The following is a 15,813-nucleotide window of genomic DNA, read 5'->3' on the forward strand; positions in this document are numbered from 1 at the left end:
CAGACGACCGTCTGGCGCACTGAGCTCTATAGTATGGAAAGGCTTTCTCATGGGTAGCACAGCGTAATTTATGTAGCCGCCGCCAGGGCGGCGCTGGTGTAGTTGCAGCCATGTTACACCACACCTGATGCCCGCGTTTTTGTACTGAGCTACTCTGGGTTTTTGAAAGCAGCTGATGATTCCGGAAAATATAGTGCCATGGTCCACTGTGCAGCTTACGGATACGAAAATGGGCACAGGAGTTCATCGAAGAGAGATGGCGTTACATTTCACAAGTAAGAAATATATCTTGTTGCTAATTCTATAACATTACTGCCCCCTGAGGAGCGGCGGGAAGATTCTTCCCCAGTATCCCTGCATGAATGAGGCCACTAAAACGGGCCCATTTATCTCCAGTCTTTCTCTCCATGTCTTTTTCTCTTCTGTTCACACTCTCTTGTAGATATTTCTGTTTCTTCCGGCCTTTATCAATCTGGCCATTCGGTTTCATGACATGGATAGTCCCATAAAGGGTAAGTTCTGCACTGCAGCAACCTATGGCGTTGTTTTATACTCACTGGCTAAATGTACCCGATATAATTAGTTGAACTAAACAGAAAAAAAAAAAAATCATAATCCATATATGTTTTTGTATTATAGGCGACGAGTGTATCTTTGTTAATAACCACTGCTTAGTGGAAATAAAGTATATGAATTTGAATTTGAGTGCTGGTGTTTAAACATGGCGGCCAAAATCACACGCCCGCAGCGGAGATTGCCTCTCCATACTATAGAGCTCAGTGGTTTGGCGTGGACAGCAAATTTATTTATGGTACCAAACACGGTAACGTCAGACGCTCACATTCGGCAATACTGGCGCTGAGTTTTCATAGTATGGTCTTTAGTGTGGCATGTGCTCTGCATTCCTTCATGTGTGTTATGCTGTATGGGCTTATTCTACAGAATGAACTCGTGTCATCTGTGATTCTACGCAACCCTAATCTAAGCTGATCACTGAGGAGGGCTGGATGATCTCCTAATCTAAGCCTGTCTAGATATCTATTTAAGGATAACTCAGACCGGTGGATGACAGGACAGGGGGATTGTAATATAATGTTCTTTCCGAGTGTTGCACTGCCCTTCGAATGAAATGACTGTGTTAGAAATAATGGTGGTGGAATGTTTTTGTTGACAGTTTGATGATGTATTAGTGATGATAATTTTATGCGCCTAAGTGTGATGTGTGCCTCTGTCATGTAATGACAGGGGTGTTGTGTACTAGCATATTGGCACGGGCTGCAGCATAGAATTGTGTGCTTCTCATATCAAGGTAGTCTCTGACAGGGAGGGCTTTAGTTTCAGAATGTAAGTGAGCTGTGGGTGTGTTTTGGTGCAGCCAATGGTGATGTGTAGAGAATTGTTATGTATAGTTTGCAAGATGTTGCAGTGAGTATTAGATAGGTTGGGAGCCTATGATAGGGAGGTATGAGACATCATTGATGTACTGTATAAATTGTAATGAAGGAGAGTGTTTCTTTTTGTTGACCAAAGCCTGTCCCTGTAGCTGACCTGAATGTACTGAGTCAGGGGGTGCATCCCCTCTTGATGTCTTGTATGTGGTCCTTGAAGGAGTGTCCAGTGTCCTATGTCACTCCAAGGATCATAATGTAGAGCGTGTATGACACTTAATTTGTTAAGTGTGATTTAAGGGGAGTACCTTTATTCATGTTTACTGCTGCTGATAAGTTTGGCGATGAATTTGGCTGGGGTGATCGCCAGCCTGTTGTCGTCAGTCCAAATCTACCCTGGGTTGAGGTAGTCCTGTTGCATTGTGTTGACTCTGTTTGCTGTATGGGGTTGTTATGGTGATGTCATCTGCATATGAAGCAATGTTTGTGGGTGGCCGGGGAGTAGAAATGTCCTGCATGCATAGATTGAAGAGTGTGGGTGAGAAACTGGAGAGCTGTGGAACTCCGCTCAGAAAGTTTAGTTTTCGTGATGACTTGTCCTGGAATGCAACATGTGCTTGTCTACCAGATAAATAAATGGCAAGTCAGCATTTGCTCTTGTTCTCCATGTTCCGGGGTATGGTGTCGCAGGCTTTACTTATATCTAATGTGAGAGGTGTGCGTTGTGCTGGTGTCGCAGAGTTGATGCCGTCAGATGTTTGTTGTGTGAAATTAGTCAGTAAGGTATTTGTAGAGTGTAGTGTTGTAAAGAAGCAAAAATCGGTGTTGTAAAGAAGCAAAAGGAATTTGCGGTGTGACGTTGTTGAGAATATGTTCAGCCACTTTGAATGATGTGCAAATTAGTGTTATGAGTCTGTACGGAGAAGGGTGTGTTGGCTCCCTGTCTGGCTTAAGTATAATGAAAATGGTTGCATGTATCCAAATGTTGGGAACGGTACATTGACGCATGAGTAACTGTTGATTGTAAGGGTTTGAATGCTGTGTGGCCCTAACTGTTTCAGGTGCAAGTTGATGGTGCCGTCCAGTTCTGTGCTTGTAGAAGGCTGTGTGTATTTGATAACGTTACGTGTCTGATGGTAAGTGAAGGAAGCTGGATTGTAATCGAGTTAAAAGGACTGCTTACGTCGAGAGGATTGTTTTTCAGACTCATTGCATGTTTTGTTAGGTGACTTACGTTTCCATTACGGCTTACGATTTTGTTTGTTTGCTCATTGTAGGAAGGGATGCGTTGGATGTTGGAGTTGATGGTGGCGTGGGCTTTGGAGGTGTTTGTTTTCGATTTAGTGATACTGATAAGAATGCTGTATAGCCGAGAGGGTTCTGTGAAGTGAATGAGTGCTGTTACAAAGGCCTTCCAGTTTTCCATTTTCTTTGTACTAACTTGTTATTGATCTTGGAGCCTTGTGCTGTCTTATGTGTGTAGCAGAGGGGAGTCGTGGTTAAGTAAATCGCTTTCTTATGAGGCAAGCAATCTCCAGTATAAAGTTTGGTGTAATGCTTTCTATTGCCCCATGTAAAGTGGTGTTTGTCTGCGTTGTGTATAGTATTGTTGAGTTTTATGATGTGCATATTAATGCTGGCAATGGGTGTGTTGTTTAGTGAGTTGAAGAGTTCGTCTTTTTATTCACTGAATTTTGTCCAGCCTGCTTTCTTTTATTTTGTGCGTGAGACGTGATCGTTGTGGTTTGGATTGTGTTGCTATGACGATAACGATGGGAAGATGATCTGTAGCGAGTTTTGGTTGGGTTCACCGGGGGTTGCTGCGTGCAAGTGTTGGCGAACATTATGTGATGTCTGCAGAGGAGGGCGTGAGGTTTGCCCGGTGTGCCATAAAGGTGTACTGTGGGGTGTCACTAAGAATGTACTGTTGGCCAAGTTTCCAGCTTTAATACTTAGCGTTGTCAACGTTTTCCTTATGGGAAAAGGTCTGAACTTTGGTCTGAATTCCCGGAGTTTCAAAGCATGGATTGTCGAATCATTCACAACTGAAAGGACTGGGGTGCAAGGATATGAGTGGAGTTGTCAGGTAGTGTTGTGTAGAGGTTGAGAGAGGGTTTGGGTATAGCAGGAAGAGGGATGCAAGAAAGCAAGGGAATTGCTTTTATTTATATGCCCGTAAAGCATAATATATGGTGAAAGAAATATAAATAATTGTAGTATATTACTGGACAGTAGGGTATCACCGAAAGCTTGTGATGCATGTGCAAGCCATTCTGTGTTTAGTTACGGCAATGGATCACGGAGAAATTTTGCGACGGATCACGCCACAACTCTTCCCCTCCTTAACCAACCAACCCAACCTGCCACCCACATCATTACTGTAAAAGCACTCGTTGTCCACCCTGCTGCTTTTCTCCTGCATCCTTTCCCCTTAGGTATTATAGTATTAGTCGTTCAGATAACACTTGTGTTTTTACGGTAATGTCCTTACACCTCTGAGTATGGTTCCATTTATGAACGGGTGGGTTACCTGGTGATGAGTTAGGTGTGTGTTCATTTCTAGTTACCCAAGTAATGTAGCATACATCTTGCCTGAAAATGCAACGAACAGTTGGGCAACATCCACCTTTATATTTCCATACCGTGACTCGCAATATGAGAGAGAGAGAGAGAGAGAGAGAGAGAGAGAGAGAGAGAGAGGACCTAGTGTGAACAAGATGTGATGCCTCATCCCGTATTAAAGTGGTTAATCTGTGTGGTAATATTTGTGAAAATTTTAACAACCAATGCACTGTTTGTATAACAGGAATTTAACAATGTCCCACTCGCTATTGTAAGGATGAATGAATCTTCAAATGCCAGTAATACATATCCGTACTTTGAGCCAAACTGTTTGGTTACCACACACACAACTGTGCATGTGAGGAACGTACTAATGTAATATATACTGTATAGTTCAGAAGCTGTGTTACTGCTGTTGTATAATAAAGCAAACACAATTAGCTCAAATTCGCCTTCGTCTATTGCGTAACAGTTGAGGAGATTAATGTAATTACCATTAAGTTTTATATTTTTCATGTTCCTTTTGGGGGTAACTAAGCTCCGTTATTATTCTGTTTATTTACTTATTTACGTGTTTATTCATTTGTTCTCAACCTAACAGGAAATTTTGATGTGCATTTCTTCAGTTTTTCTCTCTTGGAGTCAGTTAATATTGTCCTGAGGAGGAAAACGAACAATTTTTCACTTAAACCTATTTTCTCCATGAGTTTTGTGGCAGCTTATCCAGAAGGGGAATTGTTGTAATAACGTGACAGTTGGACTAAGTCATCTGGTGTCACGTTTCCATGAATAGGAATCAGACTTGGCTAGTTTAATGAACTTTAATGGTCGTCCTTCGTAACAATCCTGTCACAGCAATTGGACCTTGTTTACACCACAGTATAGTGATCAAGTGGATAAGGAGACGATAAAAGTGGATATACGACAGACCTGGATATACTGGTATTTTTTAGTCATAATTATAATAACGTTTCAGTATATATAGATACATCAAATGAAAATTTACGAGTAAACCAAAGGTCACTGCTTTTGTAAGTTCAACATACAGTACATGCCCCTTGCATCACGGCGAGCATGTAACCCGTCTTGCTATTCACTCGCGCGATTTTTGTGCCCCTTCCTGTAATGCAAGAGTTATCCGATGTTCTTACTTTTTCACATGCTCAGACAATCATCTTTGGAACTTTCATTAACCTGCTTTTCTAGTGTTTAAGAAGTGTCTCGAGGAATCTCGTTACTGATATATCTTCATTTTGCTATTCATTTGTTGATTTTCTTAAGGAAGATTATTCCACATAATTCCAGACATTGTTTTTTTTAATACCAGTGATAATAGTAAAACAAAAAATCTCACATTCATGGCATCACTCTCGCACTTTCACTCACACTCACATAATCTCTCTCACCTTATTGTCACCTACTCTCTCTCTCTCTCTCTCTCTCTCTCTCTCTCTCTCTCTCTCTCTCTCACACACACACACACACACACACACACTGGGCATCGCTCTTCTGAACTCTATGAATCCTTTAAGGCGATAACGCAACACCCAGTTATCCACATATACTCTCACCATAATATCCCTTCAGTTATGTTATGCAGCGTTATCTGGTCACCTTAGACATTCATACACTCGGCAGGTCTTGCAGTACAGAATTATTTCCCTTTCTTTACGGTCTCCAGTCTTCCAGATTAAAGCACCCTACCATCCTATACTGAAAAAAAATAATCTTGAAACTGGCTCTTAATTTTCCTGAGAGCTAACCGTTTCTGTTTTTTTTTTCTTTTGTTTTCTCTGTCTTGGTACTATATTGTGGTAAGGACAAAGCCCCCGGTCAGTCAGTTCTGCTATATACATGAACATATTTTACTGAGCCAGTGCAATGTTATCAATGGGAACCTTAAGACGCGGGAGAGAGAGAGAGAGAGAGAGAGAATTCTCTCCAGTGTCTTCCTTACTTGGACAGAGAACCAGAAACAGATATCTGCACCCTGTACTGTAAATGTAGCCTCTAGGAGGGGCAGAAAAATAACAAGATGTTCTTTTGAAGACCTGCTTTATATTCTCGAGATAACTGCCGGTACTACTGGCATTGCAAGTCTAAAAATCATATAACCCCGAGCTGGGTTTATTAAACTGTTATGACATCTACAGTATAGGAAGTAACAAAACTTGAGTTAATAAGTCATATTTGCGTACTTAAAACAATCAGGAAAACAGAGCAGTATCAGGTCAAAAGAATATGTAATACCAAGGACCACAGTAGTATATTACTGGTTGGCAAACTTGGCGGAAGGTCCGTTGATTGGCGCCTTGATATACCTTGATGAAGCCACATACTTCTTGATGGTCGGCAGGGTTTCAAAGCGGTGGTGGTACTCCTGCAAGTTCTTGAAATCCTTCAGGCACGAGGGGTCCAGATGCAGGTTGATGTCCAGGAGCTCGTACAGGAGGAAATCAGGCAGCGTCACCTGAGGGTTAAGGTGAAAGAACTTGCTTCGACTATTCACATGCTAAACTTGTGGTTAGTTTACTTATTTATCCTACGGATATTATTTACGTTTGAATTTCACGATATGTACAGTCAAAGCACATTTCAAATTTGTCCTCTTTCATGCCAGATCAACTGTACATTAGGATACAATACTTTTGCAAAGATCACGTGCAAATATAAGTGACAGGTGAATGTATGATGCAGGACAATAAAGATGTTTAACAGGTATGTTTAGGTGCGAGAAAGTATAAAATCATGGTGCACGAAGGTCAAAGTCAAGGTGCAGAACAAGTAAGTAAGAGTCAATGCGCAATACACGTAAGCGTCAAGGTGCAGGACAATTAGGAGTCAAAGAGTAGGACAAGTAAGAGTCAAGGCGCAGGACCAGTAAGAGTCAAAGTGTAGGACAAGTACAAGTCAAGCCACAGAACAAGTAAAAGTTAAGGCGCACGACAGGTAAGAGTTACGGCGCAGGACAGGTAAGAGTTACGGCGCAGAGCAAGTAAGAATCAAAGCACAGAACAAGTTAGAGTCAAGGCGCAGAACAAGTAAGAGCTAGAAAAATCAAGGGTCAAACTGGAGGAAAATATACCTTTCCACCAACAAACCAGGACTTCTTGCCAAGGAAGTCTGAGAGTAGCTTGAGGTGCTCTGCCAGTGTCTCCATGTACTGTTTCTTGGCGTCTTCTGAACCCTGGAAAAATAAGGACATGGAACGATCATGGAGTAAAGCATATCTCGGTGTTCTTAACCTTATAACTTATACTTTGTGGAATAGTCTTAGAATAAGGTGCGTCTCTATTTTTAACAGTACCTTCTACTTTATCTCATGATCGCAAAATATCAGTATTCTCACATATACCTTCTGCTGTAACTGTGGGTTCTCTCTAAACAAACGGAAGAAGAAAATACAAAAGTAGAACTATTATCAGACAACCCATCAAATAATGAAATGCTTCCCAATATTCTTAACTCTACCTTTCACTCTAACTAGTGTGAACAGTATGCGGAAACACACACACACACACACACACACACACACACACACACACACACACATGGAAAATGCAAAATCAGGAGAATTTTCACAAAGATCTAACAAATATTAACATACTTCCCGATCTCGAACCCCTTCAGTCCGATTACGTATAATTTATTCATATATTGCTTTCTAGACCATTCGAACTAAAGAGACTACATAGACCTTTCATTTGTCTAAGGTAGCAAAAAACATAAAAAATTGAAAACTATCATCAGACTAGAGGGAATAACTTCTTCCTGTACTGGAGGTGGGGAAGGATCCAGATATTTGAGAAAAACGCAAAAGTAAAGATATGAGAAGAGTGTCCAACGATTATAAAGGGGATTCTTCATACACTGATCCCTACCATCAACCCGACGATATCATCCGGAGTCTAATCCTGCTGCCGCCAGACGATTTTAGTCAGCGAAGAAGAGCCCCGTTGTTTGTGGGGGGAATAGTGAATCCTGTATCTAACCGGTCCAGTTCGAAGTCTCTCCTGGGCTGAATAAACTCGTAAGGAGGCGCTTGGGTTCATTTTGCATCTAATCCCTTCAGTTCAAAAAGTATCTCATAAGCCGCATAATCTCATAATGTTAAAGTGAGGAAGTGAACTAACTTTTAAAAAAGGGGGGAGGGGGGGAGATAGCCAGTCCTGATAAACTTTCAGATATAAAGAACTTACGTATTGGTCGTAAGTATAGCCGGCCCATTTCCTGCGCATGTCCCCCGCCACTCCCACCAACATGTTCACGTGGATTCTCTCCTTCTCAGTCTCGCCACACAGGTTATGCTTCTCGGCCAGATAGTACAGAATGGCGTTGGTCTGGGTGATCTTTATGTCCCCGTCGATGTAGTACGGCAGCTGAGGGTGAAAGAAACAACTGAAGAAACCACAAGCATTAACTCTTTTATTAGTCTTTATTTACCATTCACTCGAAGCTCCCAAACTCTGGGAACGATGTTGCTGAAGATCAAGCAGAAATAACGAGCATATGACAGTAAGCTTAAAATAGCGACATTCTGTAACGCATATGCTTCTAAACTTCCCCGCCTGATAGTTTGTGACCAAAGGCCCCAGTCGAGGTGCAAGTCACGCGCCGTGAACGCATCGATCAGAATCGCTTAGAGGCAGATGGAGGTTTTTCAATCGTGGCATGTCACAGTGGCAAGAACAGATCACCTACCTTTAACAATATTGCATTTTTTCACTCTACTTCTTTGTCTCCGCGTACCCTTCTCGCCCTTCTTCCATGCTCCTCTATTTACTCTTCCATCCTACAATTACATAATAGGACACTCCTCCGCATCATCCTCTCGCGATTTTTAGTGAAAGATTAATATTACATTTAACAATAACATGCATATATTACAAAGGACTTAAGCTTACAAAGATAAGTGGAATGTGAATTTTGTACCTCTGCTCTGCGAGTTTTGAATATTCAAGTAAAGGAAATATGCAAGTAAAGGAAGAAAGACCATAAATCACTGTATACTTCCTAAGTTTCTTGTAGTGACAAACGTGTCTAAGCTGTTTTCACGAGACTTAATAAATCATACAAGGAAACATAGTCTGATACGAATAGGCTATCTCTTTATACGTTGTTCACTGAATTCGATGACAATAAGTGAAAAGGAAGTTCCAATATTTGCCAACAAAGCACTGAAAGATAGTAGTTAATATACATAAACATGAATTAATGAGTTTATATATAATTGTTTACAGTGCTGGGATAAAAAGGAAACATTATTACATTCTTCATGTATTAAGAGAAGTATTGTCTTTTTGTTAATGAAGACCAATATTCATTCCATGTAGTGTTGCCCTCAGGTAACTCTACAATGAGTGACAAGCCAAATGGTTTCTTGCAACCCAGGAAACCATATACTGCATTGGATGATAACTATTGTAATCAAATAGCGCTAGTGAGTTAAGGCAGTTGTACTGGCTGAGGCCCGAAGGATTAACAGCCAAAGGGTGGTTAAGATTTTGTTGTTCACAGAAATTCACTCAGGGGCAAGCGAGGCGGGTCATTCTCGCCATTAATGCCAGGACTGAGTAGTCTAGCCCCCGGCTCCAACGCCCCTGATCGGGAAAAATTTTGGACTGTATGATAGCCAGATAGAAAATGAAACCTAAAAGGGGTCATCAATTATGTATATGAATGTGTTATGTTTTTTAACATGTTCAGTCCGATGACGTAGTTTTAGGTTTTCAAGTGTGATGGAGAACTACTGTATTTGCAGTTTCCTTTTTTTTCTTCCTTCCAAACACTTTTTAATTTGGTATCATTCTTTTATTTCTTTATCAGTTTGCTTCGACTTGGTACAACCATTCCATGGGCATGTATCGCCAGACACCTTTTTAACTATTTTTCTTTAGGCCTTTTAAAGGGATTTATGGTGTCAAGGGTCAAATAATACAAACACAAATTTTGGTATCCCGTATTCTGTATGTTAATTGATAATCTTAACAATTCGCACAGAAGTATGTCAGTGTACTGCAGCTCTGTGGGATCATCCTGCATTCCCTTTGTAAAAGCGCCAGCCTTTAATATATTTTGTCTGTCCAGCCTTCAGTCAATTTTATTCAGCTTAGGGAATGAAATCAGGCAGTGAAGAGGTAAATGGGGACCTAACCCCGACAAGCGAGCCCTCCTAAACACAACAAATTCGTCTGGAGTGACCAAGAATAACATTATGAAGGGGTCGTCGAGGTGAAGTGATTAAACTTCTTAGGCTGATGTTCGTACTTTCACTTTTCTTGCCACTATTCCAGACAATTTTGTTTTGTTTAGGATAAGCTTTCGAACTGGAGGGTTAGATACATTGTTAATAAACCCCCTGCAGCTCGGGAGGTCTTTCTTCAGTTTGATATAATGGTCTGGTAGCAGTATGAATAAGCAAAAAAAGGAGTCCCACACGGGGTTAATGAACACCACTGGCCATACAATGCAACTTACGTTGGGAAAATCAAGGCCGAGAGTGTACTTGACAGCCTTCCATTCGGACTTGGCGAAGCGGTGAGGTGCGGGTCCCAATTGGTAGATCTTGTTCTCGTACTCGGTCTCTGTGTACTCCAGCATCAGCCTTACCGCCTGGGCCAGCTGCCAGCACACAAACACACATTCAGTACTCTATGTTTACACCATCCACAGTCACAGCACCAACTAGACTGCTGTACCTAGACAACACTTAATGGATATTTCTAACATCACTCACCATGACTGCCGACACTGATTATTTGAACATCAGAATTTACCAACATTAAAAGAACCATTTTAATACCATCCACCATCAGGGTATCAAAACTGACTGCCTTGACTAATATAGCTTACCAGTATTGTTGACCGACTAGACAGTTTTAAAACCATCTGCCATCAGTGCACCAGTACTGACTGACTGATTGGCTAAATTATTTTAACCACATTAGAGCGCCAGTACCAACTCACTGAACTACTGTGTTTCAAATATCCAACACTGACAGGCTGGAGAATTATAGACATTTTATTTTGCCTGGCTGAAGTATACAACTAGCATACGTTGAATAGTAAGTTGTGTTTGCCTGAAATCCGGTGGGTTATAACTGAGGGAGAGATGAGTCTCTCTGGTTCCTAGTCTAAAATCGGCCCTCCAGTCTGACAACATTTTGCCATCAAGAGAACTGAAAGGGGTTAGGAACCTTCGTCATATTTATAAAAAAAAAAAAAAAAAAAAGTATCATGCTATCAACTCATTGGACTAACTAATCAACACTGACTGGGCTAATATATCTGAACAACTCTAGACTAGTATAACTGGCCTAACAAACACTAACTGGACCAACACTTACTGATATGACTATTTTATGTAAACAACAATGACTGACTGGACTGTCTAAATCACACTGACAAGGTGAAATAATGTAACTAACCAACAATGACTGATCGGGTTTTGTCTTATCAGCACATTGATAAAATACTCTGCTCTTTTACCCCACGAACGTCTGTGATGCAGGGGTGAAGGCTAGACGGTATAGTGTATGCTTGAGGGACGGTGGATGGGGGAAAATGTTAGCAGAAATTGGTAGGAAACTTATAAGAACGCCCCTATTTAGTATTGACCTATATCAAGACGCCTAAATCTCAGAGTGGGTGGCCTCGAATACGCCTTCTCGTCGCCCTGTCCTGCACCATCAAGAGGCTTCACTTGTCCCACACCACTCTTAGTTTTATACACCAGTACCGCCTCCCTCCACTTCATTCTCAATCTTCTTCCCCTTTACCTTATTGACACAGATTCTCCCACTCAGTCTCTCACTATCCATGCCAGACTATCTCAGAGTATTCCTCCTAAAACTTTCCAACACGTCCATGTCTGCATCAAAACACACCCGAACTTCCTCATATGTCTGTCGTCTCTCAACACAGGTCTACACTCTTCTCTCAGATAACCCCTTTCCACTCCTCTCACTCTTGTGTCCTTACAGCAAAGTCAAATATTCTCTTCCATGCGCAAATGTAAGGATCATAATACGGTCACAACACGACGTATTTACTTTCATATTCACCTTGCTATTCATAAGCCATATGATAGAAATGATAAAAGTAATGGATAAAAAGTTATAACGTACTAGTGTCTTACCCCACGAAGATTCCAATAGGCAAGGACAGCAGGCATGGTGGCTGTGTGAGAGAAGGTGGACGCCGACAATGTAAGTGCTCGGTGGGACTGTAAGGACGTGAATATTGGAAAACTGTGAGTGAATGAATGATGTGGCTTTGAGGATGTGGAGCCGGGATAGTGGATGCTGAAAGAGTGGTTGGAAGGTGACGAAGGTGTGTGAGGGAAGGTGGATGGTAAAGGAGTGGGGAAGAGGGTGGACTGCGACAAAGCTATGAAGGATGTTGAGTGGGGATGAGTTAGCACTCCGGACCTATCCTCGATATTCATAAAGAACTGCAACTCATTCACTACGAGATCGTCTTTTTCATTTATTCTTGTTGTATCTCACTGTTTTATTTACCTTTGGAGGAGGCCTTTAATTCTAGGAGACCCTAACACTTTCACTATGATGACATATTCTTTAGTTTGTTATTGCTACCTCCTTGATAATTTTGCTGTGCTTAGCTGAGACTTTTCGAAGTGGAGGTGTTAGGTATTGTTCCCTCACACCCAAGGGGCTCGGGGGTCTGCTGAGATGAATAAAATCCTCTGGTAGCAGCAAGAGTATCATTAAAAGTAGATGTCGTAGTATAAAAAAAGTGTAACCAGGCTTTACGATAAGCAAGTCCACAGAGAAGGGAAGAAGGCCTGACATCATTATATGTAATTGTTCTACTTCACTTCGATAATGACTTTTAGTTTGGTTGTGAAGTGTTTGGTGGCTGTAAGAATGACAGTTAATGTATGAACAAGCAGTTTCATACACCACTTAAGCTCAAGGTCTGTGAAAACGGACCAAGGAACTTGCCACTGGTCCAAAATCCAACACCATTTATTTACCGAATTTTCTACAGGAACATTTAGGGTAATCGGTCATTTATCTCTTCTAAAATGCATAGCTGTCTTGTCCAGAGGGGCTGAGTGCGGCGATGATGAAATTAATTGGGCAACGATATTTATTGTTAGAAAAAATGGCAAACTGGTCACAGCCAATACCTACTAACTTTCCCATCCACGTACTGTTCTCCTACCCTGTTTACCTGCGATCCGCCGCTGTCCACTGTATATACAGATTCCACACATCGCTTTATGACTTTACGTGCGCCAAGGCCTAGTTATCTATTCGAAAGTTGGCTGTATTGATCGTGCAGGATCTGAACGTAATCTTTCAAGAGGGAGAAGCGATTAAACATTAACGATAAATAATGACGGGGCGATGAAAAGAGCTGGCTGCATGCTAACTCATAATGATCAGTCCATCTATCCGTATATCTGTCTGCTTGTTTATACTTCCATTTATCTATCTACCTACCTATCCATTTACCAATTTGCCTCTCTCTCTCTCTCTCTCTCTCTCTCTCTATCAGTCATGAACAGACAGACGGACAAATGCAGAGACTGAGAAAGGGACAAAGAAATACAACCATAAATAAACAACTACAGAAAAAAAATCGAATTCATTCCAGACGTGAAAGGAGGCTGGTATGTCACCGATCATCAGAAAGCAGAGAGCCGTGCAAGAGAACCCTGTCTTTTCTGTCATTGCTGCTGTTTCTGCTGTTGTCCCAGGCTCATCCAGACATAATCAAGTGGACTGTAGGCTCAAGTTGCTCTTCTCGTACAGTCCACCATCCCCTTTTTGAGAATATGAAGGGACTTGGGTGATGTTTAAAAGCTGGGCAGAGTATCAATGCTAGTAAATGAACGCGACTTTCCTCAGCTTCCCTTGTAACATAATGTGATGAGACTGACCTACCGTGACCTGTCATAACGCTGGCCCACATTCTCCTGATAATCCTGGCCAGTTGTAGTACTTAAGCCTAAATGGGTGGGTTATAAGTGGCTTTGGAGATTTCGAAATATCTCTTTCTCATCGATTTACTCTGTACATCACACCTGTCTACCCTCTTGTAAGTTACTGATGCACACTTTGTCGAAAGTAATAGGATATAAACAACACACAACACAACGATAAAATATACTACACAAAGTAAATCACTAAGGAACAGGGATCTCGAAGTCTCCCACACCACCTAGAATCCGGCCCTGTTGCTGAAGCCTCCTTGAGTCTGCCGTTATCTTTGCTTGATAAGTTAAGGGCTCTCCAGTGCACAAAGACAAGAAGCACTCGTCCCTGACCTTTGTTTTATTAATACGGAAAGACTCAGGATATTTCAAGAGTATGGGCAACACCTTCCCCATTCGTTTGTGTAAATGTAGAATAGATACCACGTCAACAATTGGCTTTGAAACGTGTGTGTGTGTGTGTGTGTGTATGTGTGTGTGTGTGTGTGTGTGTGTGTGTGTGTGTGTGTGTGTGTGTGTGTGTGTGTGTGTGTGAATGATTGTATGTATGTATGCAGCAAAACTCTGTAACCTAGTGAACGATTTATATTTGAAAATTTGCAAACTTCTTCAGCCACTAGAGTCCAGTAGTTAACATTCCGAGTTTTGTCCAGACAGATATTCTCTGTGGTGTTTCGGCCATGATCCTACGACGGCTTCGTTTGTGAAATGTGGGTGGAGGGGTGTGCACAGTCTTGCTGCTTACTAGCAGGTGAAAATGTGTGCGTGTGTGTGTGTGTGTGTGTGTGTGTGTGTGTGTGTGTGTGTGTGTGTGTGTGTGTGTGTGTGTGTGTGTAGACTGATGTCCTCTATGGAGGTGTTTTGGCCACTTTCGTTCGCCGTCAGAGGTGGCAACGAAGCGACCTTGCCCCCAGTGGGGCAAGAGCTTTTGCAGTAAGTGCACCTGTATTTGTTATGGGTTAACTTTCCCCACTGTATGAGTTCAAGCAACACATGAATGAATAATATGAAAGATGACAACGAAAAAATCAGTCCGATACGTTCTTTCGGTCACTAAGCGCACTAGTCACGGTTTCTACGCGCCGAGATTTGAATCCCGGTGTACTGTAGGCAGTCGGTGCCACAGGACCCGGGTGACTTTCCACCTTTTTTGGGTTAGTAGGTAATATTAGTACCTTAGGTCACACCCTGGGGAGATAACTGTGGTAACCTAGGTGATGCAATAGTTTCGTATCCCAGGAAAGTCGATGAATACCCAGCCACAGGATCCTAGGACCAAATTACGGAGAGCAGCACCGTGGCTAAGCCCATAATAGCGTCTACCTGTACCTTTACCTTCTTTACCTTTACTGTTATATTCACAGGGTTTGCTCTCATGACCTCTCCCAGTCCTAAAAGCAGTTCTAGCTCATCTCACCCATTTCTTTATCCCGAGCGCCCATTTAATCTGGCTGGTACTTTCATTGTTTCAGGATCTTTTGAAACAAACCTTCATTGCATTCAGGCCACTAATCCTACAACACCCATATTCATCCGGCATACTTTCTGCCTTGGCCCCACAGCTCACCAGATTTTCATACCATCCCATCCATGCCTTTGCTCACCACGCCCATTTCTTTAGCCCATTTCATGGCGCGACGCAGGTCACGCAGTCTACGTACCCATGACCCTAGCCCGTCAGGTACTCGGAGACATTGCCACATGATGTAAAAAACCTGCACGCACAGCTATACGTATGTGCCCTGAGTGACATTATAGTCGCTGCACGCGACTATGAGGTTGTTATTATCGTGGCCTGGCAACCTACCATTCAAAAGTGCGTCTGATTTCGAGTATAATATGAGACGCATGCGATTCGTGTATAATATGATCGTGTATATTAATATTCGTGTATATTAT

General features: G+C 41.9%; 1 protein-coding gene across 1 annotated transcript; it reads right to left on the bottom strand.

Annotated features, from left to right (window-relative positions):
* Positions 1 to 6,219: 6,219 nt before the first annotated feature.
* Positions 6,220 to 12,123, bottom strand: LOC145419155 (glutathione S-transferase Mu 4-like). Its single transcript, XM_080287395.1, has 5 exons — positions 12,088 to 12,123; positions 10,428 to 10,571; positions 8,146 to 8,329; positions 7,036 to 7,127; positions 6,220 to 6,420 (listed from the first exon to the last, which is right to left on the bottom strand). Exons 1-5 carry the CDS (start codon positions 12,121 to 12,123, stop codon positions 6,220 to 6,222), a joined length of 657 nt encoding a protein of 218 aa, XP_080143521.1.
* Between the last annotated feature and the right edge of the window lie 3,690 nt (positions 12,124 to 15,813).

Source organism: Coenobita brevimanus, chromosome 14 (genome assembly GCF_032717465.1).
Source record: "Coenobita brevimanus isolate Jiangsu-jjx chromosome 14, ASM3271746v2, whole genome shotgun sequence".
NCBI lineage: Eukaryota > Metazoa > Arthropoda > Malacostraca > Decapoda > Coenobitidae > Coenobita > Coenobita brevimanus.